Source organism: Pseudorasbora parva, chromosome 4 (assembly GCF_024679245.1).
Source record: "Pseudorasbora parva isolate DD20220531a chromosome 4, ASM2467924v1, whole genome shotgun sequence".
Lineage (NCBI taxonomy): Eukaryota > Metazoa > Chordata > Actinopteri > Cypriniformes > Gobionidae > Pseudorasbora > Pseudorasbora parva.
The window spans coordinates 4,914,041-4,941,399 of record NC_090175.1 but is presented as its reverse complement, the minus strand read 5'-3'; the positions used below and the strand labels follow the sequence as shown (position 1 = coordinate 4,941,399).

Here is a 27,359-nt window from a genome sequence, read left to right as displayed (position 1 = left end):
AATTAGTTAATAAAACTTCACTTTTATTAACTAAAATTGTAAGGAAAATATTTCAGCATTGTGAAATTGCTTAGAGCAGTGTGTTGAGAATGCTAATAAACTGTCAATGACCAGAGGTCTGCTGCGCATATATACCTCTTTTTGCTGATTAGCTGAGTGCTCTCTACTTGTGTCAATTGATCATATAGAACATGATCCTCACGAACCTTGATAATAAAAAAATATATTTTAAACAACAAATGAATCTGTACTCACACATGACATTGAGATGAACATCAGGTGATGTGTGAGTGTGTCCGTGTACAGCACAGCTATATCTGCCTGCATCCTCTCTTCTGACTGACTGCAGCAGGAGTTCATTGTTTCCGTCTCTTCTCTCAGTTAATGGCTGTGAGTTTCTGGACCAGATGAATGTTGCTCTGTCAGTCAGAGTGCAGCTGCTTTTACATGTCAGACGGACTGAATCTCCCTCTGTCACTCTCTCAGGAGACTCCACCTGAAGATCTGAACACAACACACACATTATATCTAGTGCTGCTGTCATACACTGATTATTATTCAACATAATGCACAGAAGAAGAGATAAACCTCACCAAAATCACCTGTGACAGTAAGAGTCACTCCTGGATAACCAATCCATTTTCCTTTATCAGTGATGAATCTGAAATAGTACTCGTCTGAATCCTTCAGTGTCACATGACTCAGTCTGACGGTGCAGTTCTGCTGTTTATCTCCCAGATACTGAAGCCTCTGACTGTATTCAGGGTCCTCAGACAGATCTGAAGGCTCTTCACCCCTTATAGAGTCTTTGGTCCAGAACACTTCCATGATCTGACGTGCAGTAGGGTATGTATAAGAGCATCTCATTATCACTGTTGAGTCCTTTAGTGCACAGATGTGTAAAGGACTGTAACTCACACCCCAATCAGCACTAGAAACCCCTGAAACACAGAATTCATTAAACTTTAAATGTTGTTGTGGTGATGGGGCTTGGTCTAGCAAGGTCTGTGATGGGTTGAGAGTGCTGGAGGACAAGCTGTAAGTGGGTCAAGTGCAAATGATAAACACGTCTCTTGTTGCAGTAATTGCCATGGGGAGACATAATAAAATCATCTGGAAACGAGGATCAGGGAGAGAGACACACAGACTGGGGCCATGTCCACACTAATATGTTTTTGTTTGAAAACGCATCTTTTTCTCTCTATTTTGGCCTTCCGTCCACAATGAGATGGTGTTTTAACCCTCTGGTGCTCTTCGGTCATTTCTGACCGAAAAATTTTCTGTTTTAAAATTTTAAAAATCCCTGCTTCATCAGAATGATATGAAACTTGGTGACTTTTTAGCATTAGGTATGTAAACACACAAAAAAATTGGGGTCATGATTCGAGCATGCTAACTGGTCATTAAAAAAAAAGTAACGTTCATTGTCTTCGGTCATAAATGACCGACCATAGGAAACGAAAGGGAAATCGGCAAAAATACAAAAATTCTCTGAATATTTGTGTGTACAATCTACAAATCGGCCACAATGCTGAAAAAAAGTACACAGCAGTAAAGGGGTGACACTCTAAAACATTAAGAGTGTGATACTGACACATCCACTCACACACACGCACACACACGCACACTTATACACATTATTAATTAATGAATTAATGAATGAATGAATGAATGAATTAATGAATTAATGAATTAATTTATATATATATATTTGTGCATTAAAAGTAAAATGAAGATAAAGATGTGTCCTGGCCTCTGAGGTTTTTCTAGAACCAATCAGAGAAGAGTAAATCGAGCAGCTCATTTGATTGGCTCCAGAAGAAGATGGACCCGCCTTACTCCTCGCGCTTGAAAAACTTGTGCCAAAACTGTAAGGGCAGCTAAAAGAAAGTCGGAACTCTACAAATCGGTTTATTTCGGAGCCTTTTTTTGTCCTATGCACACAACAAGTCATTTAGACATTTGCAACAGTTAATTTTTTTCACACAAAGGTTGGTTTACACGCTCAATCTATTTTGCAGTTCCCAACTCTGTTGTTTTTCGCTTGCAAATCGATGTTCACAGTCTTGCAATGCTTTTGGCCGTATTTTGGCGAAAGAAACTGTCAGGACGCTGGTTTGATCTGTCTTGTGTTGTCACTGTTCGGCGCGCTTGGCCGCCTTGTCTGTGCACGCGCTTTTGCGGGTGGTGTTTGTGTTCGTTCGTCATGTGCTTCGTCATTAGTGTTGTGTGCTGCGTGCATTGTCAGCTGTCGCCCCGCCCCCTTGTTACCCTGTTAGTTCTTCATTACACTCACGTGCTTCCCTCATTAGACTCCCTTTATATTCCCTTTGTGTTTTTTTGTTCCCTGCCAGATCGTGTTTGTTCTTTGTGTCAGTCACGTCTTGCTCCTCCTGTTTAGAAAGTCTAGTTCTCGTCTAGTACGCTGTTTTTTCTTCAGCTTAGTGTCTTAGTCTTCTTTGTGTTTTTGGCTGGTCCTTGAGCTTAGCTTTGGACCTGGGTTTTTTCTTATTTATTTTATTATCATTTTTTCAGCTTTATTATTTATTTTTTCCCCCCTTTCTCTTAGAATATTTCGGTTTTTATTTTTTTCCCTGTGTCTGCTTTCAGGTCAGGTCTTGTTTTTTCTTTTCTCTCTCTCTCTCCTCCAGTTCCCCTGTTACCCAGGCTGCTGGGTGGTGTTCACCTTCTGCCACCATCAGCTCCTCCGCTGCCTCTTCATTTTCCTTCCAGCCTCTCCTGCCACCTCGGCCAGTCACACACCCAGTCTCATCCTTCGTCCCGGATCTTCGGAACAGGCTTCTCTGGGTTGAGCATTACCGCTCTATGGACTTATTTTTGCCATTGACTATTCCTGACACTTCCTCTGTAGTCCCCTCCTGGTTTCTAATAAACACTCTGTCCTGCAAATTGAATCCTTCTCTTTCTGAACCGTGACAGTACGATCTGGCCAGTCATGGATTCAGCAGGACCAGAATCCGTCCGGACTGCTGTCGCCCAGCAGGGGATTCTGGACAACATGCCTCCCAGCTTACAGCCACCACCCATAATGTTGAGGTAATGGCCAGCCAGATGGCAGACATCACGGCGGAGCTTAGAGAGTTGCGGAGGGACCAAGATTCCATTAGATCAGTTGCTGTCGCCGCCCGTTCCTTACCAGCCCAATCCAGTTTGACTCCAGAACCTCGAGTGCCTACACCCACTCCCTACGATGGAGATCCCATGTCCTGCCGTTCATTCCTGACTCAGTGTTCCATCATCTTTGCCTTGCAACCCACCACTTATGCTTCTGAGACCACCAAGGTGGCGTTCGTCATCACTTTGCTCACTGGCAAGGCTCGTGAATGGGGAACCACTGTGTGGGCAGCCAAGGCTTCATTCTGCGCCTCCTTTGAGCTGTTCGAGAAGGAGATGTTGAAGGTATTTGACCGTTCGTTGGCCGGTAAGGAGGCCGCTAGCCAGCTCGCCAGGTTGAGACAAGGGAACCACTCCGTGACAGACTACTCCATCCGCTTCCGTACCCTTGCTGCCTTAACCGGCTGGAACGAGGAGGCTTTCTGGGACAGATTCCGGGAGGGTCTTAGCGATGACCTCCAGGATCAGATTGCCATTCATGACTTACCTACTTCATTCGATGACCTAGTGGATTTGGCCCTCAGAGTGGAGACTCGTCTAGAGATGCGTCGTCAGAAACAATCTGCACGGGTTCAGTGGAGAAGTACCTCGCCATCATTGGTGGCCACCAGCCGTAGTCCTGAGCCTCTTCCTGAGCCGGAGCCCATGCAGGTGGGGCGGATGCGTCTGGCAGCTGAGGAGAGACAACGCCGCATAGTCCAGGGACTCTGTCTTTACTGCGGTAAGCCAGGACATTTTGCTGCACAATGCCCGTTAAAAGCCAGGGCTCGCCAGTAGGGGGGGAAGTACTGGTGAGCGTTACTCCATTGTCTTGTTCCCCCTGCTCCCGCACCCTCCTTCCTGCCAGTGTCGGTTGGGGTCCCTTTCTGAGACATTGCTCTGTGTTAGTTGACTCTGGTGCAGAGGGTGACTTCATTGATGCTGATTTGGTGGCTCGTTGGAGAATTCCTACCTCCCGTCTCCAGAAACCCATCACTGCTAGGGGACTTAACGGTTCTGTCTTGGCCCAAATAACCCATGTCACTGACCCTATAAGCCTAGTCATTTCGGGGAACCAGCGGGAGGAGCTGGTGTTCTACCTCCTTCAGTCTCCTAGCACCCCCATTGTTTTGGGTCATCCGTGGCTGGTAAAACACAATCCCCATGTGAGTTGGTCAGGGAATTCTGTGTTGGCATGGAGTTCTTTCTGTCATAAGTTTTGTCTGGGTGCGGCTTCGTCTTCTGTCTCTGTTTCTTCTTTGTTGCAGGAGGAGGCTGTGGATCTAGCCGGTGTTCCGGTGGAGTACCTTGGTCTGCGACGCATGTTCAGCAAGTCCCGGGCGGCATCTCTTCCTCCACACCGGCCGTATGACTGTGCCATTGACCTCCTCCCTGGCTCTTCTCTGCCTAAAGGCCGCCTATACTCCCTCTCAGGACCCGAAAGGGAGGCTCTGGATAAGTATATCCATGAGTCATTGGCAGCTGGCCTCATCCAACCCTCCTCTTCTTCTGCAGGCGCGGGGTTCTTCTTCGTGGGGAAGAAGGATGGCTCTCTCCGCCCTTGCATCGATTATCGTGGGCTGAATGACATCACCATAAAGAATCGGTACCCCCTGCCGTTGATGTCTACTGCCCATGAGCTGTTGCAGGGAGCGCGGGTCTTCACGAAGTTGGATCTCCGCAATGCCTACCATCTGGTTCGGATCAGGGAGGGTGATGAGTGGAAGACAGCATTTAATACCCCCACTGGGCACTTTGAATATAGGGTTATGCCCTTTGGGCTTGCTAATGCCCCGGCTGTCTTCCAGGCCCTGGTTAATGATGTGTTGAGAGACATGATCAATAGATTTGTCTTTGTGTACCTTGATGATATCTTAATTTTTTCTCCTTCATTACAGGTACACATTCAGCACGTACGCCAGGTGCTGCAGCGTCTTCTGGAGAACCAGTTGTACGTCAAGGCAGAGAAATGTATGTTCCACACTGACTCAGTTCCGTTCCTGGGGCAAATAATCTCAGCGGAGGGGATTAAGGTAGATCCGGCTAAGGTAAGGGCTGTCTCCGAATGGCCAGTCCCCGACTCCCGCAAGGCTCTACAGCGGTTCCTGGGTTTTGCTAATTTCTATAGACGGTTTATCCGGAACTTCAGTCAAACCGCTGCCCCCTTGACCGCTCTGACCTCCACTTGTGTTCCTTTCAGGTGGTCGGACCAGGCTCAGGGAGCTTTCCAGAAACTGAAAGGATGTTTCACTTCTGCACCTGTCCTGTCAGTTCCAGACCCTGATCTGCAATTTATTGTGCAGGTAGATGCTTCTGAAGTTGGGGTAGGAGCAGTCCTTTCTCAGCGATCCCCTCGGGATGGGAAGGTGCATCCTTGTGCATTCTTCTCACACCGCCTGAGCCCAGCTGAACAGAACTATGATGTCGGAAACCGGGAGCTGCTCGCGGTTAGGTTGGCCCTGGGTGAGTGGCGCCATTGGCTGGAGGGCGCGGCTGAGCCCTTCTTGGTGTGGACGGATCATAAAAACCTTGAATATGTCCGTACAGCCAAGAGGTTGAACTCACGGCAGGCCAGATGGGCACTCTTTTTCGGCCGATTCCGTTTCACCCTCTCATACCGGCCCGGGTCAAAGAACGTTAAGCCGGATACCCTGTCACGCCTCTTTGACTGTCCTGAGAGTAAGTCGTCGCCCAACACTATTGTGCCTGGGGAAGTTGTGGTGGCGGCCGTGTCCTGGGCAGTCGAGGGAAGGGTCAGGGAGGCCCTTCAAGGAGTGGCGGTTCCGGTGGGGTGCCCTGATGGTCTGTTGTTTGTTCCTGAGCCGTTGCGTACAGCCGTGTCGGAGTGGAGTCACTCATCGAGGCTGGCCTGCCATCCAGGAGTGCGGAGAACGTTGGCTTCTGCCCGTCAACGCTTTTGGTGGTCCACCATGGATCAGGATGCCAGACAGTTTGTGGCAGCCTGCTCGGTTTGCGCCCAGAATAAGTCTTCTAACAAGCCTCCCGCTGGTCTGCTGCAATCTTTGCCCGTCCCCTCCCGCCCCTGGTCTCACATTTCCCTTGATTTTGTTACTGGCCTCCCTCCCTCCAAGGGCAACACGGTTATATTAACTGTGGTTGACCGGTTTTCCAAGATGGTGCACTTTATTCCCCTTCCCAAACTACCCACTGCGAAGGAAACTGCACTGGTGGTGGTCGATCACGTCTTCAGGATTCATGGTCTTCCTATGGACGTGGTTTCTGACAGGGGGCCCGAGTTCGTTTCCCACTTTTGGAGGGAATTCTGTCATCTGATTGGGGCCACTACAAGTCTGACTTCAGGATTCCATCCGCAGACCAACGGGCAGTCCGAGCGGGCCAACCAGGATTTGGGGCGTATGCTTCGCTGTCTGGCCTCACATAATCCAGCCTCCTGGAGCCAGCAGCTCACCTGGGCAGAATATGCACACAACACACTTCCTGTGGCTTCTACTGGTATGTCCCCTTTTCAGTGTTCGCATGGTTATCAGCCTCCTTTGTTTTCTTCGCAGGAGTCTGAAGCTGCTGTCCCCTCTGCCCAGGCTTTTGTCCAGCATTGTAGGAGAACCTGGAGAAGAGCTAGAAGGGTCCTACTCCGGGCAGGGAGGCGTGCCAAGGTGGCAGCAGACCGTCGCCGGACTCCAGCGCCCAAGTATGTCTGTGGGCAGAGGGTATGGCTATCCACTAAGGACCTGCCTCTTAAGGTGCCATCACGCAAGTTAGCACCCAGGTTCATTGGCCCATACCGCATCTCCAAGGTTCTGAGTCCGGCGGCGGTGCGGCTTAGACTCCCGCCTGCTCTTAGTCGTGTGCACCCTGTCTTCCATGTCTCTCGAGTTAAACCTGTTTTTTCTTCCCCTCTGAACCCTACTGTGTCTGTCCCTCCCCAGCAGCCTGGGTACCGGTCAACCACAGTTAATATAACCTGGGTACCGGTCAACCACAGTTAATATAACCGTGTTGCCCTTGGAGGGGGGGGGTACTGTCAGGACGCTGGTTTGATCTGTCTTGTGTTGTCACTGTTCGGCGCGCTTGGCCGCCTTGTCTGTGCACGCGCTTTTGCGGGTGGTGTTTGTGTTCGTTCGTCATGTGCTTCGTCATTAGTGTTGTGTGCTGCGTGCATTGTCAGCTGTCGCCCCGTCCCCTTGTTACCCTGTTAGTTCTTCATTACACTCACGTGCTTCCCTCATTAGACTCCCTTTATATTACCTTTGTGTTTTTTTGTTCCCTGCCAGATCGTGTTTGTTCTTTGTGTCAGTCACGTCTTGCTCCTCCTGTTTAGAAAGTCTAGTTCTCGTCTAGTACGCTGTTTTTTCTTCAGCTTAGTGTCTTAGTCTTCTTTGTGTTTTTGGCTGGTCCTTGAGCTTAGCTTTGGACCTGGGTTTTTTCTTATTTATTTTATTATCATTTTTTCAGCTTTATTATTTACTTTCCCCCCCTTTCTATTAGAATATTTCGGTTTTTATTTTTTTCCCTGTGTCTGCTTTCAGGTCAGGTCTTGTTTTTTCTTTTCTCTCTCTCTCTCTCCTCCAGTTCCCCTGTTACCCAGGCTGCTGGGTGGTGTTCACCTTCTGCCACCATCAGCTCCTCCGCTGCCTCTTCATTTTCCTTCCAGCCTCTCCTGCCACCTCGGCCAGTCACACACCCAGTCTCATCCTTCGTCCCGGATCTTCGGAACAGGCTTCTCTGGGTTGAGCATTACCGCTCTATGGACTTATTTTTGCCATTGATTATTCCTGACACTTCCTCTGTAGTCCCCTCCTGGTTTCTAATAAACACTCTGTCCTGCAAATTGAATCCTTCTCTTTCTGAACCGTGACAGAAACGTGTCGAAAGGGTAAGCGCAGAAAAATGGAAGTCAGAAGAATACAGATCATATTTATTTTGCGTTAACATGAAGCTGCAGTTTCACAATACATGAATTACACTTATGAATAACAGTAAAATGCTGCAAATATTTTTTTCTTACACTTGAAAGGCAATTTACACCTTTGCAAAACTTACCTTGCACATGCAAATTTAATTTACGCTTGCAATCTTATGTACACTTTCACAAATCTTACCCTACGCTTGCAATTCTATATGGCATCAATTTACTTTCATACAGAACGTTCTTATTTGGTTTCCCACAAAAATATCCAAACCGGAAAACTTCACATATGTACAGTGACTCATGACAGGAAATATAAGATCAATTTCTCAGAAACTATTGTGATAAATGATCTTATTACTTTATGAGCTTTGTAGAAGGATGTTGCAGAAATAAACACAGAAACTCACATCCTCTTTCTGACTAACCACTGAACAGTTCACAGTAGACAAATTAGCAGCAGCATGTACTTAAATGCACTATGCAAAACTTCCTGAGCATTTCTGAAGTGCTGCATTGACTCACCGTGAATCATGAGCAGAACGATCAGAGGAAGAGGAGGAGCCATTCTGACTGACGTCACTATCAACACCTACAACAAATGTACAGTGAATTATTTTTCAGCTTTAATGTTGCATGATACATAATAAACACTACTTTATTTATTCAAGACAATGACAGCAACAGTCATGTTTGCACTACGTGAGTTTGTAACTGTCCAACATCTTTCCTCGCCCCATTTTGATTGACAGCACATTATAGACAGTAAAACACTGCCAGAATGATGACCTTTTTTCATGCTAAAATAAATATTATAAAGCACCTTAGTTGACTTTTGTGTCAGTGCACTGTTGCAGTCAATGATCAGGCTGGAACCAGCATTGGTGTTTTCAGCAGTGATGGGAATAACGGCGTTATAAGCCCCGTTTCCACCAAAATTACCCTGAACAATTTGTACCAGGAGCGTTTTTACAGGAACTTTTCTCCCCCCCCCAGACCTGAAACTGTTTGCGTTTCCACTGCTAAATAAAGTACCGTGAAGATTAGGCAAATGAGTCCGGTGATGTCGGACTGAGCGCGACTGTTCCCCGCGGCTCTGGTCCCGCTGCCGCCAAGGCTGCAGTCGTGGGGTTCACAATTGGATGTTGCAGAGGGGTTAGAGACGGGCGCTGCCTTATCTCTGACCTCACCTGCACCGTCCAGCGGCTCTTCTCGGGGCATGGAAGCACGCATGGCGGTTTCTTCCCCGCCGAGAGAGTCGCCGGTGCTTCAACTGTCCAGCTCCGAGGAGGTGGACGTTGAAAGCATCGAGAGTGAAGATTCGCCACTTCAGTCCCCTGCATGCAAGGAGCTCGTTGAGGTTTTGACGCAGGCAGTGGCCAGACTCAACATCGACTGGCCCACTGAGAGATCTGAGGCAGGAAGAAAGCGTGTTAGCAAACTAGACGAAAGATTCCTGCCTTCTCGTGCTTCAGAGCCTCAATGGCGGGGCCTGCCGTTCTTCCATGACTTGCACACTGAGGTGGCAAGATCATGGAGGAGACCGGCATCCTATCGCGTGTTCAGCCCGCAGACCTCGGTCTACAGTAACATCACCGGGCTGAAACAATACGGTTATGGGGCGATGCAAAAGGTTGAAGAGACGCTTGCGAGCCATCTCTCGCCTTCCTCGGCATCGTCCCTGAAGGCCCCGACTTTGCCCACCAGACCCTTAAAGACAATGTCGGCATTGGTGGGCAAAGCGTACTCGGCAGCGGGTCAGGCTGCTGCATGCCTGCACATGATGGCTATCGTGCAGGCGTATCAGGCTGACCTGCTGAGGGATCTGGACAGTACTGATGTTGTGGGGGGAGATATTGTCACTGAGCTTAGAACATCTGCCGATTTAGCTCTCCGGGCCACCAAGGAGACGGCCAGATGTGTTGGCCGCTCTATGGCAGCCCTGGTGGCCACGGAGAGGCATCTTTGGCTCAACCCCACAGACATCAAGGAGAGGGAGAAAGCCTTCTGCTTGACGCGCCACTTTCTCCTGGTGGCCTCTTCGGTGACGCAGTCACACTGTCACCAAGAGGTTCCAGGAGTCAAAAAGTGAGCTGCGGCGCTGAAGCAGTTTCTGCTTCTCCGGGTCCAGGTCCCTGGGGCTGCTGCTGACACCAAGCAGCCCAAACCGAGTACGAGCTCCTCTCACAGGGCTCAACAAAAACAGAGCGTCGCCACCCGAACTCCCCCTCAGCGCGGGGACGAGGGGCGGCGCTCTCAGGCGAGGCCTTCTAGGGGCCTGGCTGATCTGAGGACAGTCCTGATCGCCAAGAAGGCCTCGTCTAAGCGTTCCTGACGCCAGAAGCGTCATGACGCTGAGGGTGGTTCCCCCCGTAGGGAAATGGTGTTTACCCCTGCCAACGGTACACGTTTACCTGCGGCACCCTCTGGGGGCCGCGCTGCCAACCCCGCCGCAATGCCGGGGCGCAGTCGGTCTCCGGGGGCCACCCAAGGGTGGTCCGCGCCCCCGTCGGGGGGCTCCCGAGCAGTCAAGTCAGTTGTTCCCTGCTGGTTCGCCGCTTCAGGGCGCTGTGCTTGCTATTCAAAGTACACCAGAGGCCAGCCTCGAGAGGCTGGTTCCCTTAGTAGATTTTCTAGACGAGTGGAAATGTCTATCAAACATATCTCGTTGGGTCCTGCAGATAATCGAAAGAGGGTACACCATTCAATTCAAAAGGCGGCCAGCTCCTTTCAGCGGTGTCCTACCTACAGAGGTGGGCCCGCAGCAGGCTCTGGTGATGGCACAGGAAGTAGAGACACTCCTGCGAAAGGGGGCTATAGAAAGGGTTCCTCCTCCCGGCAGGGAGTCTGGGTTTTACAGCCGTTACTTCATCGTGCCAAAGAAGGATGGGGGCTTACGCCCGATATTAGATCTGCGTCTACTAAATCGCTCTGTGGCCAAGCTCAGGTTCAAGATGCTCACACTCAGACAGATTGTATCGCAGATCAGATCGGGGGATTGGTTTGTCACCATAGATCTCAAGGATGCATATTTTCATGTCTCCATCCTTCAACATCACAGGAAGTTCCTGAGGTTTGCCTTCGGGGGAGAGGCATACCAATATCGGGTGCTTCCCTTCGGTCTAGCACTGTCACCCCGCACATTTACCAAGTGTGTGGATGCAGCTCTGGCGCTGTTGCGTCTGCAGGGCATCCGCATACTGAATTATGTCGACGACTGGCTAATTATAGTGCATACCGAACAGATGGCGGTTCAGCATCGAGATGCTGTTCTCGCCCACATGTCGAAATTGGGGTTGAGGCTGAACGCCAAGAAGAGTGTGCTTTCTCCGGCTCAGAGAACCACTTTTCTGGGTGTGAACTGGGATTCGGTAATTATGCGGGCGCAATTATCGCTGACACGCATAACATCGATCCTGGCAGCAGTCAAAGAACAGAAGCTAGACCGGGCCGTCACTGTGAAACAGTTCCAGAAACTGTTAGGTCTCATGGCAGCAGCGTCCAACGTAATACCTTTTGGCCTACTGAATATGAGGCTGCTACAGTGGTGGCTCAAAACAAAAGGATTCTCCCCGAGGGGAAATCCGCTCCGCACGATCAAAGTCACACGGCGATGCCTACGTGCTCTGGTCATGTGGAAAAACCCGGGGTTTCTATCTCAGGGTCCCGTGTTGGGGGCTCATGTTCGTCGCGTAACGCTAACGACAGATGCCTCTCTCACGGGCTGGGGTGCGACCATGTGTAGCCGTTCATCCCAGGGTCTATGGCAGGAACATCAGCGGCACTGGCACATAAATCGGCTAGAGATGTTCGCAGTGTTTCTTGCATTGAAACAGTTCCTGCCCGACCTCAGGGGCCACCATGTGTTAGTCAGGACAGACAACACATCGGTGGTCGCCTATATAAATCACCAGGGGGGTCTGAGGTCCCGTCCATTGGACAAATTGGCACGTCGGATCCTCCTGTGGGCCCAAGGGAAATTGCTGTCCATCAGAGCAGTATATATCCCAGGGGTCCTAAATCAGGAAGCAGACAGCCTTTCGAGGCAGGGGCCGAGGCCCAGGGAGTGGAGACTCCACCCCGAGGTGGTGGAGCTCCTATGGAAGGTGTATGGGAAAGCAGAGATAGACCTATTTGCTTCGGTGGAGAATTCTCACTGTCCTCAGTGGTTCTCTCTGTCCCATCCAGCCCCACTGGGGTTGGATGCCATGGTACAGGAGTGGCCGAGGCTGCCCCTGTACGCCTTCCCCCCGATTGTCTTGCTTCCAGGAGTTCTGGAGAGAGTACGCCGGGACGGGGCCCAAGTACTTCTAGTGGCTCCGTACTGGCCGACCAGAATCTGGTTTTCGGACCTGATATCTCTCCTGGAAGGCTCTCCGATGGAGATTCCGACCAGGAGGGATCTACTCTCTCAGGCGGGCGGGAGATTCCTGCACCCACGCCCAGAGTTGTGGAAACTTTGGGCCTGGCCTCTGAGGGGGCCAGGCTCATAGAGGAGGGTCACTCGGCCGAGGTCGTTGAGACCATCCTTCACTCCAGTGCTCCGTCCACGAGGAAGCTGTATGCTTTGAAATGGAAACTTGCAGAGAACGCCAGTGGGACCCAGTTAACTGCCCGGTTGGTACAGTGCTGGAGTTTCTGCGGGCAAGGTTCTCGGCAGGGTTGACCCCCTCCACAATAAAGGTGTACGTGGCGGCCTTGGGTGCCTTCCACGTCCCTTTAGGTGGAGTGTCTTTGGGAAGACACCCTCTTATTACACGTTTCCTCCGTGTTACCTTAAGGTTGAGGCCGGTTATGCTAAAATATGTGGTTTACCTAGGATGTTTTACTCATAGACAGTGCCTATTTAAAAAGAACACTCTTGCGTTTTTGGAGCTGTGAGATCCAGGCGATCTCCGGGCGCTCAGCGATCGTTAACCCCAGCGAGAGCAGTATTACATATGTAACCCTAGTTCCCTGAGGGAAAGAGACGCTGCGTCGCTCTGCCATTCTCCCGGCGTGCCCGTGATCACTTACTTCAGGCTTTATCAGAAGCTAGTTCCTGTTTGTTTTCACGGACGCTTTATAGCTTCCGGTCGATGATGTCATCACGCCGACGATCGATCGATTTTCCGATGGAATGGTTCTACACGCGCTTCACGGCGCATTAACGCAGAGGCGTTCTCACAGCGTTTCGACTCAGCGTCTCGTTCCCTCAGGGAACTAGGGTTACATACGTAACCGAGACGTTTTCTCCACCTGCTGGAATGTGATAACTGTAGCCATAGCAACTCTTAACAGCCACCAGGACTAATACAGTATTAAATAAGCTATTTATCTGTTGTAAAGTGTAATAATCATCTCAGAAAAAAAAAAATCTTCTGTCAGGCGCAGTTAAAGTAAAAACTGCCTGGGGCAATATACGCTGTGTCATTGTTCCAACATTATCTTCATCGGAAATAAAAAGTTTACCCCTGTCACGTCATGTAAGGACGCACACTTAAAAGTAATCGGTCAGGTCGTTTACATGGTGAAAAATAGGCTGTAAAAAAATGTATAACGAGTATGGAAGAGATTCAAGCTGTGCTGCTTTTGCTGGTTATGTATAATTTTTCTAAAGAGGTAATTAACAACGACAGAAAAGAGCACTAATATGCAGATTCAGCAGCATGCAGCATTTTCAGAAAGCTTGTAAAGCTAGATTTAAAATGACAATGTATATTATTATCAGCTATTACGGACATTGCACGTGAGATGGCTGAGATGAACGCGCGCCATCAGACAGAGAGCAAGACTGATATTTACTGAACGTAGACCGAACCTCGCAAAAGACTTTTAAAATGCCGGTTGAAGTAAAATGCTGCTTGAGCTCAACCAATCAGCATGTTCAGCGCCTAAGTCCTGCCCTCGAAAGTTCCTGAACTTTGAAAAAGTACTATATCGCGAGCAGGGCCGTTTGGAGGGGGAAATATTTACCTGGAACTTCATTTAGATCCTGGTACCTGCGGTCTAAACACACCAAGTAGTTCCTGGTTCCTGGGTAAAGTTCCTGTGGTCGAAACGCGGCTATAGATAAACACCGTTAATTTTTTTTCAATAACGAGTTTCAGTTACAGTCAATGAGAATAAAATGCGCCGTTACTATAATTGAGCTCACTGAAGCATTTTTTACCTGAGCAGGGTGCCCTGCAACCTGTGTGTGTGTGTGTTTGCGTTTGCGTACATGTTGGGGGGTGGGTGTTGTGGCACATAGCCTGAAGGTACGTTCACACCAAGTGCGAATAGAGCGTCTAGAGCGAATTATTTCCATGCTAAGTCAATGTCAAAGGAGCGTTGACCCGCGTCTGGAGGTCCTGCGGCGCGATAGATGCATTTCGTGCTGCACGATGGACGCGGTTCCGCATCATTCACGCGTCCAGTTCGCGCAAATTGAGCGTCTTGCGCGATACGCGCGAGTGGTGCTTTTTGTGCATTCACGCGTTTGAAGCGAATTTGCGTCTATGCCCGAGTTGAAAAATTTGAACTTTGCCGTCAATGCGCGCCGCGTTAACCAATGAGGAGCCTGCTTGCTGCTGCCACGTGATGAGAAACCCTGCATATAATTAAAAAAATACTGATATTCTGTCACTAAATGTAGTTTTAATGCTTTTCAGTTGATAATGTAGTTGTTTAAAGCTAAAATATGTGGTTTACTTAGGATGTTTTACTCATAGACATTGCCTATTTAAAAAGAACACTGTTGCGTTTTTGGAGCTGTGATATCCAGGCGATCTCCGGGCGCTCAGTGCTCGTTAACCCCAGCGAGAGCAGCCTTTCCTCGGCCAGTACTGGCGTTTGCCGCTGGCTCGGATGTCTCTGTAGAGGTTAACATGACATATGCTTCGTCTTGTGTACATCTACTGGGCGATCTTTGGTCCAATTAATCTATTGCTGCCTACCAAATAATTTTCACTGAGGGCAAAGTGAAGTTTCATTACTTTATATTTTATGTAAATATACATGCAGTGAATATAATCCAGGTAGTTCATTGGCTGAACCACTTGTGGCTGTTAATGCTTAATATATTACACCTGGGGCGCCTTTAACGCGCATCTATTTCACTTCAAATGCTCGATTTCTACGCGCGTCCAATTAGCTGCGGACGCGCGAATGGATTCAAAATGTTCATGCATCAAACTAGATGCGGTAGAAACGTTTTTGACGCTCAATTCGCTTTTGGTGTGAATGTAGTGTAACTGATTATGATAGGTGGGTGGGAGACATCATAAAGTGATGATGATTCATGATTGGCTGAGGTAGACACACACACGTGTCCAACAACCACGAGGAGTCAGAGCGATGGCATGTCAATGACTTCAAATTGCATCATATTGAAATCGATGACAAGGAACCTGCTCTTAAGAAACAGACAATAATTGCTTGAATAACTGCTTTAATTTTCACAATATGCAGGCTTGCTATCCTGGTACGGGGACTGCAGGATCCGGGATGGTAAAACACTGGATTGTGTTGCAGTAGCAGTGACATCAAAAACATGTTTCATTGCCAACTGTGTGCTGTAGTGAAGTAAATAATAAGAACGGATAATTCTGTCAGTGGTCTTGTTCTTGGAAGTTTAATTTTGCTCTAAACATAAATGCAGTTTCCTCTTTAGTCAGAAAGGCGAGAAAACCAAACTTGTGAAGCTTTGACTGTCGCATCACTCTGTGTGATGATCACATGACCTCCATGAGCAATGGTGAGGAAAATCAGTCATGTCAGAGTTAAGCTTGAGGCCTCTTCACAAACCTTTATAAAACTGATCTGCAGTAGAAAAGACATACAGCTGCAGAATCACCAGCTGTCAGTGAGACAGTGACAGTTACACAGTTACGGTGACAATCATATAAATCCCCCACATCAGAAAATGTATAATGCCCATGGTTCGCTCGTATTACTATGAATGGGTGTGGCCTTCAAATTGGAACATAGCTTTAACATGAAATGATATTTGAGCATAAGAAACAACATTCACGGGATAGGTTTCTGTTGACAGTATGTCAGTGTTATTCAAATATGACTTTGGCAAGTCATACCTTTTCCATGACTTAAACTGGTCTGAACCAGCAGGATAATAAAACCACTGATCCACGCAACATAAGCTTAATACCACAAAAACATAAGCTTGTTGGATAAGCGTGCAAACTACTTTAATCTCTATATTAATAGTTCTATGTTTATGATTTTTTTAATGCATAAAGTTTTTCTTTGTTCACTTTTATGTTACAGTATGTTACACCACATTTATAACTGTACTGACAATACATTTTTCATTATGAATGGGATCAACTGCTATGTCCAATATGGAAGCGCAAGAAGTCCTGCCTTGTAAACAAAATAACCAATCAGCAGTTGCTTAAGTCACAAGCTGTGTCCTAGAATATCAAAATCAACTGCAAAATGTCGATCCTTTTCCTATTTAGCACCTAAACTCTGGAACAGTCTTCCTAGCATTGTTCAGGAAGCAGACACACTTTGTCAGTTTAAATCTAGATTAAAGACACATCTCTTTACTATGGCATACACATAGAAAACATTTAATTTGTATTATTCAAATCAGTTAAATGATTGTTAGGTTGCATTAACTAGATCAGCCGAAACTGGGAACACATCCCATAATACCTGATGTACTCGTTACATCATAAAAAGAGTGGCGTCTACGCTAATGTTAGTCTCTTTGTTTATCCCGAGGTTTACTGCAGTCGGCCGGATCCAGGCCGTATCCGAATCGGATGGTGGACCTGCGTCTGGACATGACCAACACATCCTGGAGTGTCTGCTGAGACCGTGTCAATTAAACTCCCCCTGCAAATGCAGCCTCGACACAACATCCTCAATAAACCCATCTCCAGCATGACGACTTCAATATTTTGAATAATCTTACGAATATCTATTGAGCTAATATAACGTTTGACCTGTACTGTTGCAAGAATCATAAACATATAATGTTTTTTTTTTCTCGTTTGACAAAAGGAGAACTAGCACCCCGACTGAGCCTGGTTTCTCCCAAGGTTTATTTTCTCCATTCTGGCCCTGAAGGAGTTTCTTGCCACCGTTGCCATTGGTTTTTGGCTTGCTCAGTGGGGGACACCTAAATTGTAACTATATTACCCATCTACCTGCATTGACACTATATGATAACTGAAATTGGCTGAATAACATCAACGTTTTCACCAGAGCGGCTTTACAACCAAATCAAATTATGTTGCATTATATTCCTGTTAACACTGTGAGGCTGCTTTGAAACAATCGGCATTTTAAAAAAGTGGTATATAAAAAAAAAGGTGACTTGACACAAAATTCATAGGCTGCATCCTCGAAAGCTGATTGCGCCATAACAGGATAATGAAGGCTGTTCCAATTTAAAGGGTCCTTCAAATATGTCATTTGTTTCCAGTGAAACGAATGATGGATACAACAGATCATGGATCTTTTGTGGCCTACACAGCAAAATCCCCAGTGTTAAATCAACACTGATTACAATTGACCTCAGAGAACATATGGTTTCACTCGATTTTAAGAGCCTAAAACCGCTATTTTTAGAAACTAGGTCCCAGTTGGATTCCCAGATAAATCTGAAAACGACAACCTTGCATTTTCTTGTGTACAGCCAATCCATATATTTTGTGAAACAAGGATGTCATCACGTCTCACTTCTGTCACGGTTAATGAATCCGCTGTCTTTCTCTCGTCTTGTGTACTGTCTGTGGGCGTGGTCACTGATCAGCGCTGATCAGGAGCGCCAGCTGGGTCTCATCAGTGTGTGTCTTTGTATGTTCAGTAACTGGTGTCTCATGTTGTCAGATCATTGTGATTCCTGCTGTGCTGGAGTTTGCCCGTTATTCGTCGTGTGCTGTCGTCTGGTTGTTCCACTCAGCACCGGGATTCGAGCACTTTCACTGGATCATTCACGGGATTGGAGCACCTTCACCACGCTGTCCACCGAGGTCCCTGCGTCCGTCTTCATCTTCTTGAGACCGTCTGACCCTGTGTGTTCTACTTGGCTTCGGCCTGATCATTTAATAAAGAGCGTTTTGCAATTGCATCCTCAGTCTGTGTGTCATTACAGAACGATCTGACCATCGATGGATGTAGCAAGTGCTACAAGTTGGGACGAGTTCGCCTCATGCAGCATAGCGAGAATGGATCAACAAGAGGAAGGCATCGCCAACACAGGTCGGGCCGTCCAAGCTCTTGAACACAGGTGTCTGAGCTCACCCGTCAACTCCAACTGGTCAGGACTCCCACTGCGCTGCCCACACCGCCCGTCTAGCCTATTCCCATCGAGGCTGGTTCCGCACGAGAGCTGCGTCTACCAACCCCGGAGGGTTATGCAGGTGATCCCGAATACTCCAGAGCATTCTTAACCCGTTGTTCCATGCACTTCTCATTACAGCCACAGACATTTCTGCAGGAACAGTCCCAGGTGGCCTTCGTGCTCACTCTGATATCGGGAAAGGCGGCTCATTGGGGAACGGTGGTGTGGGAAAGTAAGGAACCATGCTGCACCTCATTCTAGGCACTCTACGAAGAGATGAGGAGGGTCTTTGATCGTGCCGTGGCGGGTAGGGAGGCGGCCAGACTACTCGCCAATCTCCGCCAGGGAGAGCGCTTAGTGTCGGAGTACTCCATCCAGTTCCGCACTCTGGCCGCAGAGTGCCTTTGGAACGAGGAGGCGCAGTGGGAGCGATTCCTGCATGGGCTGGCTGACTGTGTCCAAAAAGAAATCTACATGCTGGACCTCCCTTCAAGTCTCAACGGACTCATCGAACTGGCTCTGAGAGTTGACGCTCGGCTGAGCAGGATGGCCCGGTTCCAACATGGACAACAGTCTCGTGAAGTGGAGGACTCATGCAGCGACGGGAGGGACACGGTCAGCCCCATCTCCGATCACAAGCTCATGCAGGTGGGGAGAGCTCGGCTTTCCCGGGAGGAGAGAGAAAAGCGGAGATCCCAGGGACTGTGCCTATACTGCGGCAAGCCCGGCCACTTCATCAACTCCTGCCCGGTAAAAAGATCAAGCCCGATAGTAACACTGAGGCTACTATCGGGTGGGATCTCCGCTGAGAAGACCTCATCATCATCCACTCTCCTTCTGGTAAGACTAAGGTGGGAAGCTCACACGCACGACACTGAAGCACTGCTGGACTCAGGAGCGGAAGGTAATTTCATGGACTTTGGACTGGTACAGAAACTACAAATCCCCTTCTCACCACTACATCATCACATCTCCATCAATGCCCTCAATGGCCAACCACTTCCCAACATTTCACACATCACTGACCCACTCACGCTCAACATATCTGGCAATCACACTGAGACAATAAACTTTTTCATCATGCACTCTCCCCTGGCACCCGTTGTTCTGGGACATCCGTGGCTCACTCAGCATAATCCCAGGATTGGGGCCACAACAATGTGTCTGAATGGAGTAATGCGTGTCATGAGTCTTGTTTATTGTCTGCTTGTACGTCTGTTCCTGTGTCTGTGTTCCAGGAGAAGGCAGCGAATTTGTCAATCGTGTGCGTGGAGTACCAGGACCTGAGGAGAGTGTTCAGTAAGTCTGGAGGTGCTTGTCTTCCTCCGCACCGTCCCTACGACTGTGCCATAGATTTAGTACCGGGTAAGTCTCCGCCTACAGGCGAATTATATTCACTTTCTGTCCCAGAAAGAGAGGCTTTGGAGAAATATATTTCTGATTCGCTAGCTTCCAAGTTAATTTGCCCTTCCTCATCTCCAGCGGGGGCTGGGTTCTTATTTGTGGGGAAGAAGGACGGATCTCTGCGACTGTGTATTGATTACCGAGGGCTGAACAACATCACGGTGAAGAAAACCTATCCTTTATCGTTGATGTCTTCAGCTTTCAAACGGTTGCAGGGAGAGTCCGTCTTCACAAAATTGGATTTACGTAACGCTTATCCTTTGGTCCGCATAAGGAAGGGGGATGAATGGAAGACCGCGTTTAATACCCCTAGGGGGCACTTTGAATATTTGGTCATGCCTTTCGGGCTTTCAAACTCCCCAGCGGTCTTCCAAGCACTCGTCAATTATGTGCTGAGAGATATGGTCGATCAGTTCATATACGTCGACCTGGATGACATATTGATTTTTTCTTCATCTCTCCAGGATCATGTTCAGCATTTTAGACGAGTGCTTCAGAGGTTGTTAGCGAATGGGCTTATTGCTAAGGCGGAGAAATGCGTTTTTCATGCACAGTCTGTTCCTTTCCTAGGACACATCATCTCATCTGAGGGAGTGCGTATGGATCCTGACAAGGTTAAGGCTGTGATAGATTGGCCAAGCCCAGATTCCCGTAAGGCCCTACAGCGGTTTCTGGAATTCACCAATTTCTATCGTGATTTATTCACAATTACAGCCAACTAGCCGCACCTCTGACAGCCTTGACCTCTCCCCGAACTACGTTCAGGAGGTCCGTTACAGCCGAAGCTGTATTCGCCAACCTGAAAAGCTGCTTCGTTTCGGCTCCCATCCTCGTAGCCCCTGACCCATCACGTCAGTTTGTGGTAGAGGTTGACTCATCAGAGGTGGGGGTAGGCGCAGTTCTTTCCCAACGTTCTTCCACAGATGACAAGATGCACCCTTGCGCATTTATTTCCCATCGTTTATCTCCTGCCGAATGTAATTATGACATTGGTAACAGAGAGTTGTTGGCCGTCAAATTAGCGCTGGAGGAGTGGCGTCACTGGTTGAAAGGGTCATGTACCTTTCATTGTTTGGACCGATCACAAGAACTTAGAATCAAGAATCAAGACTGTCGTTTTGACTGTCATAAACCAGTTCTCGAAGGCGGCTCATTTAATTCCCTTACCCAAATTACCCCCAGCTAAGGAGAAAGCGGTTACTATCATTGATCACGTCTTTCGGTTACATGGTCTCCCGACAGACGTGGTGTCTGACAGGGGTCCCCAGTTTGTGTCCAAATTTTGGCGAGTTTTGTAAACTTCTGGGGGCGACAGTTAGTTTATCTTTGGGGTTTCACCCGCAGAGCAATGGTCAAACCGAGAGAGCCAACCAAGATTTGGAGAGAGTTTTGCGATGTTTGGTCTCCAGCAATCCTTCCTCCTGGAGTCAACAACTGTCAATGGTTGAGTACGCACATAAAACGTTACCAGTATCATCCACGGGCCTTTCTCCGTTTGAATGTAGCGTAGGTAACCAGCCACCAGTTTTTCCCAGTTTGGAATCCGAAGTCGCGGTCCCCTCCGCTCACTCCCTTATCCAGAGGTGCCGTTACACCTGAAGCAGAACCTGTGAGACTCTTCTCCAGGTTGGGACGCGCACCAAGGCTAATTCCGATCGACACCGGTCTACGCCTCCGATATACGTTGTTGGTCAAAAAGTGTGGCTTTCTACCAGGAACATTCCTCTCCGATCCGTATCTAAAAAACTTGTTTTTGTGTGCTCGCAACCCGAATCAGCAAGGCACGGCTTGGGACTGGTAAGCCAAGACAATATCATCCACTATACACTGGGCTAACCTCTGCTTGGAGACAGCCTTTCCCTTCTGCTGGCCTCCGTAACAGATGAAGAGTTGCTCTGAGGTCCGAAAGCTTTGAGTCCGGGTAAATGTAAGGGCGAAGATAGCGGACCGGACACAACAAAGCTAGGGCTGGGTCTGCCTCCTCCGAAGGCAGCGCTTGCAGGCTCACTACCTGATCCCGAAAGGGAGTGGTAGGAACCTTGGGCACGTATCCGGGCCGTGGTCTCAGGACAACGTGAGAGTTACCAGGCACGAATTCTAGGCACGATTCGTCGACCGAAAGTGCATGCAGGTCCCCTACCCTCTTAATGGAGGCCAATGCGGTCAGGAGCACTGTCTTCATTGACAGAATTTTCAGCTCAATTGACTCCAAAGGCTTGAAGGGAGGGCTCTGAAGTGCTCTGAGCACCTGAGCCAAGCGCAAATAGAGGGTATCGAGTTTGGGCGAGGAGGATTAGTCTCCTCGCATTTCTGAGGAACCTGACAACTAGGTCATGCCTTCCCACGGACTTACCTTCAACTGTGTCGTGATACGCTGCTATTGTGGCGACGTACACTTTGAGGGTGGACGGAGACAGCCTTCGCTCCAACCCATCTTGCAGGAAGGAAAGCACAATGCTAATCGGACACCTTTGGGGGTCTTCCCGGTGGGAAGAGCACCACTCAACGAACAGGTTCCATTTCAGAGCAAAGAGGCGCCTCGTAGAGGTGGCTCTAGCTGAAGAGATGGTATCTACGACTGCTTGTGGTAGTCGTAGAGATGGTATCTACGACTGCTTGTGGTAGTCCATTTAGAACCTCCGCGTCCCGTCCAGGGACCAGACACGAATATTCCAGAGGTCTGGACGCAGGTGCCATAGAGTGCCCCGTCCCTGAGAAAGAAGATCCTTCCTTAGGGGAATGAGCCAAGGAAGGGCTGTCCCGAGGAGCGTTAGTTCTGCGAACCAGGTCTGGTTGGGCCAATAGGGCGCAACTAGCAAGACCTGCTCCTTGTCTTTTCACAATGTCTGTGCAAGAAGGCTCACTGGGGGAAACGCATATTTGCGTAGGTCCCGGGGCCAGCTATGCGCCAGTGCATCTGTGCCGACGGTACCCCCGGTCAGGGAATAATACCACTGGCAATGGGTCGAGTCCGGAGAGGCAAACAGGTCTACCTGTGCGGCTCCGAAGAGGTCCCATATCCGCTGGACCGCCTGGGGGTGGAGTCACCACTCTCCCGGAGGTGCTGGCTGCATAGAGAGCTCGTCAGCTGTCCGGTTGAGCACACCTGGGACATGAATTGCCTGAAGCGACCTCAGCTGCTTCTGACTCCACAGGAGCAGGTGGCGGGTGAGTTTGAACATGCGACGGGAGCATAGACCACCCTGACGGTTGATGTATGCAACGGCCACAGTGTTGTCCGTACGAACCAGTACATGTTTGCCACGTAGCAGCCCCTTGAGGTGGCCCAATGCCAAATATACTGCCAGCAACTCGAGGAAATTGATATGCCAATGCAATTGGGATCCCGTTCACAGACCCGCAGCTGCATACCCGTTGTACATGGCCCCCCAGCCCGTGGCAGAGGCATCCGTGAACAGCATAGCATGCCTGGACACTTGTTCTAAGGGCAACCCGGCCCTTATGTAGTGAAATGTAGTGTAGGTCCACGGGCTGAAAGTTTGGCAGTACGGAGTCACTGGGACCCGGTACTGACCGCTCTGCCACGCCCACCTCGGGACTCGACCATGGAGCCAGTGTTGAAGCAGCCTCATATAAAGCAATCCGAGCGGCGTTACCGCAGCTGCAGATGCCATATGCCCCAGGAGCCTCTGAAAGAGTTTCAGTGGGACCGCTGTCCTGCCTTTGAATGTATTCAAGCAGTTCAACACTGACTGGACTCGCTCCTCCATGAGGCGTGCAGTCCGGCTGACTGAATCCAGTTCCATTCCGAGGTAAGAGATTCCCTGCGTGGGACAGAGCTTGCTCTTCTCTCGGTTGACCCGAAGGCCCAACAGGCTGAGGTGACTGAGCACCATGTCCCTGTGTTCGCACAACTGCTCCCGAGACTGGGCGAAAATGAGCCAGTCAGAATCAGGCGTTGTTCTTCTTCTGTTGAGGCGGTGCTTCACCACACGATTATGTTAAGCTGTGGCATATTCTGTATATTGTGAGGCATATTCATATTCGTTTGCTGGGTCTGGTGTAAATAAAAGCTTTTCTTTGACTGACAAGGAAGTTTTCAGCTCTGAAACGTACAGGATAATCTTATATTACTATGAACTTTTATATATCAAAAGCTCAAGGGAAAGTTTATTTCCCAATCCATGATCCCCCTAAAAACGTATCACATATAGGTTATGTTAACACCAAAAGTTTTCATGTACTAAATGGAAAGCAAATAAAAATTGTCTCATCCCCCTTTATTTGTGATCCGAAAAATTAACTGATCTGTTACTCAATATCGGTAATGTGATTCAAACCGAGTTTTGTGATCCGTTACACCACTAACTGAGACACACCTTAAAGTCTTGTATATCAAAAACCAATGAACATCATCATTATTACTCAGGGAAAAATGTGTGACACGTGTCCCAAACCTTGACTTCACAATTCAAGCTCTCAGTTTAGATCTACTTCATTACATACATAACTAGTGTCCTAATGTACGTATGTCTCTGTGGTGTTACTGTTTATTTGATACTCAACAGATGTTACAATATACAATGACACTGAATTATTTTAATCTAAGGCAGATTTAACTATTTGTAACCAAGATACAAAACCACTTTAACTTTTGACCTTAAACCTCATAATCTATTTGTGACAACTAGCCCCTTTCTCCCCATTACACATTTGAATCTAAAGATCGATCAGTAAACGATGCTCTTACCTGTTTCTCCAACCCTAATACCAGTGACAAATGAACAGAATGAAACCAGCAGTGGGCTTAATGTGGTCAACAGCTTCTATTCAACAAAAGGAAATGACACCTCAACTAGTGCTCATATAGCAGAATCACAGTTTAAACAAGGCAACATCAGAGATGACATTAGACTAAAGTAATACAAATTAAACTGGTGAAAATGAAATCTGGGGTCAAGAAAATAATTGCTTGTGCATTTGATAAACCACAATTTAGAGATCTTCTAAGATTTGTATTCTCACAGTGGCCTTGTGTCTCATCTCTAATGTCTCTTCAGTCAACACGTGAGATCATGTGACATCCCACCATTTTCATACAATCTGACACTTGTCTCTACGGTGACCCCTGCTGGTCACAACAGTGTAAATGCAACAAAAACCCAGGCCAAACATGCATAAAATACCTTTTACAAATATATTGCAAATGTTTTATTGAAAGCAGGGGTGTACCTAAGGGGGGGGGGGGGGGGAGTTAGGATGATTCTAAGGACCCATGAACTTTTGGGGGCCCCAGAGGTCGGTTTTATTAGTAGTAACAGTACTAATGAAATATAAATTGTAAATGTATTATCTACCAGAGTAACAAATAAAACAAAATGATGTCTTATTTCTGCATTTCTGGCAAAAAAATATTTTTCCCCCATTTACTGAATGGTACCATCCCGTTATGCGTAGCCACAATCACTGAGTGAGATCAGATGGTAAACTGCAAAATTAGAGATCTCCGGTCATCAAAACTGAGGCTATAGCGACAGCTATTCTATGGGTTACGTTTTTCACCACTGAAAATAAAAAGAATGTCATTTTGTTTTTTTTGTAAATTTTACTCATTTTTACTCATATCACAGCTGCTGAGCGTGAATTCCAGTGCAACACTTCAGTTAACAGTCACAAAGTGCAAGATGAGATGTGTAAATTAGTTAACTAAACAGCTGTGTTACTATATGTGGCATTCCCCAGTAGTGGGGAACTTGAAAAGAGATCAATTTAATAAACCCGACTACGCCACCCTGGTGGAGGACCAGGGAAATACTCCTAATAAGGACACAGGGAAGTTTTACCACCGAAGGCAAAGAAATGTCCAGAGAGACGTGAGTATCAATACAAAAAGAATTTGATTTTATTATACAATATTAAAATGTGCCGTTCTGGGGACATGCCCAAAAACACAATTCTCCAGGACCAGGGGTTACAGGAACGAGGCAGGCCGGCTGCTATTCAGGATGGTTATGCAAACCCACCTCAACCTTACACCGCATTGGCACCACACGCACACCTTCAAGCAGTTGTGTCAGTACAAACACACACAGCACACTGTGAAACACGCCACTGAATAGACGCAGCTAGCCTTCCCCGTTCCCCACTTCAAGTCCACACTGGCTCCTGGAGAAAGAGGAAATGTTAGCAAGAAGCACAACAGAATTTACACAAATAACACTAACTAATAAGGGAAAACCAAAACAAAATAATTACAGACACGGTGCACCAGGATGGCACCAGCAAGACAATGAATAAAATTTAAAACAATGGTACAATTCAATAACAAACTGTATAATACACTGCAAAGAATCGTAGTGGATAATCTGGAACTAAAAGAATCAAAACCAAAAATCAACAAACAGAAAAGACATATCCAAAAAAAAAAGAGAAATAAAATAACTAATTAACAAAAATCAAACAGTATTGGATAGACCCGCGAACACAAGCTCGTACATGGACAGCCACGGCCGGCCTTAATCAGCAACGCTGTCCAAATCGGCACTGATCCACAGGAACAAAGTATGAAGATAACCGCAAACAAAACAGCAGCGGCGTTACGGATAGCGGCTAGAAAGGGGAATTTAACGTTGATTTCTGATCCTCATTCTACAATTGGCAAACAAATCAGAGTGTTAGACTAGATTCACCCAACTGCAATGTGAGAAAGGGAAGACATACTTACAATCAGGTTAGATAAAACACCTAACGCAACATTGCATGGTTACTCATTACCAGCACAATGCATCAGTCCATCGACCAGCCTTTACACACTTGCCATTGTCGCTATGCTGAAAGCAATACAAAATAAATACCACACAAGTGATCAGAAGATTGAAGATGAGCAAAACATACCTGAGCGAACTCCGCCATCACTCGCCACAGTGTGGACAGTGCAGCCACCAGCACTGCTCTAAACCATAAAAAAAGTGCATATTGTCACATAGCACAGCCTTAAGCAGTTCACATTACACCATCTGCAGCCCAACATACCTGTATACCAATGGGACCAGAAAAGGAAATGCCACGGGGAAGCTGAGAACCCGGAATCAACAGGGCCGTACAAGACCCGCCAAAATAAGGGTCCTTAAATACTATGGCTGCTTAAGTCTCATTGGTTTACCCACCATACTTAAGCAAGCCAATAGCAATTAACTTATCCTGCCACATATAGAAGTTAAACGAGTGACAGAAACAATCAGTTTGCAAAGCCTGTATCAAGCAAAGCTCAGCTTTGAGAAGGGGAATATGCAGGTCAGGAAGAAGGAGATGGTGATGGAGATGAGAAGCAGCTATTGTGATATTTAACACGGATAGGCCTACTACCGGTCAAAGGTTTGAGAACGGTAAGATTGTAAAACGTTTTGTAAGAAGTATCTTCTGCTCACCAAGGCTACATTTATTTGATCAAAAATACAGCAAAAACGATATTATTGAGTTATATTTTTATATATATATATATATTTTTTCTATTTGAATACATTTAAAAAATATATTTTATTCCTGTGTTCAAAGCTGATTTTATCCTCATTGCTCCCGTCTCAAGACATACTCCTTCAGAAATCATTCTAATATGAGGATTTGATGATCAACAAACATTTATGATTATTATCCGTGTTGAAAACAGTTTTCTCAGGATCATTTAATGAATAGAATGTTCAAAATAACAGCATTTAT

The 27,359-nt window shown here is 47.5% G+C and overlaps 1 protein-coding gene across 2 annotated transcripts; it reads right to left on the bottom strand.

Moving 5' to 3' along the window:
* Positions 1-87: 87 nt before the first annotated feature.
* Positions 88-26,838, bottom strand: LOC137072732 (carcinoembryonic antigen-related cell adhesion molecule 2-like). 2 transcript variants are annotated; one of them, XM_067440658.1, is made up of 5 exons: positions 26,676-26,838; positions 26,538-26,595; positions 8,528-8,594; positions 603-941; positions 88-504 (listed from the first exon to the last, which is right to left on the bottom strand). In XM_067440658.1, exons 2-5 carry the CDS (start codon positions 26,553-26,555, stop codon positions 173-175), a joined length of 756 nt encoding a protein of 251 aa, XP_067296759.1. In that variant the 5' UTR covers positions 26,556-26,595; positions 26,676-26,838; the 3' UTR covers positions 88-172. The 2 variants fall into 2 exon arrangements, 1 of the variants encoding a protein (XP_067296759.1); XR_010904669.1 differs by lacking the exons at positions 88-504; positions 603-941; positions 8,528-8,594 and adding exons at positions 25,522-26,291; positions 26,368-26,473.
* Positions 26,839-27,359: the final 521 nt, after the last annotated feature.